General features: G+C 24.7%; 1 protein-coding gene across 1 annotated transcript, besides 3 other annotated features; it reads right to left on the reverse strand.

Moving 5' to 3' along the window:
* EDI_258390 (D-3-phosphoglycerate dehydrogenase, putative) lies at positions 1 to 879 on the reverse strand (the record flags this gene model as incomplete). The annotated part of the gene is made up of 1 exon (XM_001735499.1): positions 1 to 879. A coding segment is annotated over one exon (879 nt), but the record flags the coding sequence as incomplete, so codon positions are not given.
* Positions 879 to 931: a microsatellite.
* A 24-nt stretch (positions 932 to 955) lies between these two features.
* Positions 956 to 1,316: a repeat region.
* Positions 1,317 to 1,346: 30 nt separating this feature from the next.
* Positions 1,347 to 1,476: part of a repeat region that runs on past the window's edge.

A 1,476-nucleotide genomic window follows, 5' to 3' on the forward strand; every position in this document is an offset into this window, starting at 1 on the left:
TTGCTTCATTGTTGCCCATCCAATGTGTGGACTAAATACAATCTTTTCACTTCTTACTTCTAATAATTTATTTGATGCCTTAATTGGTTCTTCATCAAAAACATCAGTTCCATATCCTCCAATTAAATTTTCTTGAAGTGCTTTTGCAATATCATCATTTACAACAATTGGTCCACGTGCCATATTAATGATAATTACACTTTTTTTCATTTCTTGAAATACTTTATAATTAAAAAGTCCTTTTGTTTTATCAGTAAGTGGACAATGAATACTAATGATGTCACTTGTTTTAATCATTTCTTCAAATGAAATTCTTTCTATTTCTTGGTCTTCATGCTTTCCTGTTGTACTATAATAATATACTTTTGCTCCTAACCCTTTCCCAATTTTTGCTACATTTTTCCCAATACTTCCAAGTCCAACAATACACCATTTCTTATTTGATATTTCATGAATATCATACTCACCTCCAACACATGTAAATATTCCTGATGAACTATACTTCCCAGTTTTTACATATTGATCAAATTTTGATATTTTGTTAGTTAGTTCCATTAATAGTCCTATGCATATTTGTGTTACACTTTCTGTTGAATATCCTGCAACATTCACCACTCCTATTTTATGTTCTTTACAATATTCTATATCAACGTTATTATATCCTGTTGCCAATACTCCTATTAGTTTAATATTTTCATTCCCTTCCATTACTTCTCTATCAATTATCACTTTGTTTGTTAATATAATGTTTGCTTCTTTAATTCTTTCTTTCCTTTCTTCTTTTTCTGTTCTTTCATATATTTTCACTTCTCCATATTTCTGAAGTTTATCAAATGGTGTATCTCCTAATGTCTTTGCATCTAATACAACTATCTTCATTCTTTTTTTTATTAGTTCTTTTTCTTTTTTCTTTTTTTTTCTTTTTTCTTTTGAACTATTAATATAAACTAATAATAAAAAGCAAATAATTAAGTAATAATAGAATTTGTTTTTATTATTCATAACTCAGGGTGGATTAATTCCATTTTTGATTCTTCATTAAGTAATTCAACAATGTATGTTTGGTTGTTGTAGAAACAATATTCAATGACATAGTCATAGTTTTAATTACGTAGTTTTTAATTTCTTTTATCTTATCAATTTCAATTTTTAATTCTTTAATTAATTTAATATTTTCAATATTTATTAATTAATTTATAGAGATTACTACTGCAATTATTTTAACATCTTTTAATTTCTCTATTTTAATTAACTTATTTTTTATTTCTTTATACATATTTCTTTTCTTCAAATACCCTCATTTGATATTATAGTCTTTTATTCTTTTTATTTATTCATACCTATTTAATTTATTGTAATGACATTCTTTTCCAATAACACAAATATATAATGTCAATGCTTGGTGATTTCCTGTTATTTATTTTCATTATAATTAAATTTAAATCATCCAATGTGATGATGGGATTATCATAATTT

The sequence above is a fragment of the Entamoeba dispar genome, genomic scaffold (assembly GCF_000209125.1).
Source record: "Entamoeba dispar SAW760 scf_1105229459221 genomic scaffold, whole genome shotgun sequence".
Lineage (NCBI taxonomy): Eukaryota > Evosea > Mastigamoebida > Endamoebidae > Entamoeba > Entamoeba dispar.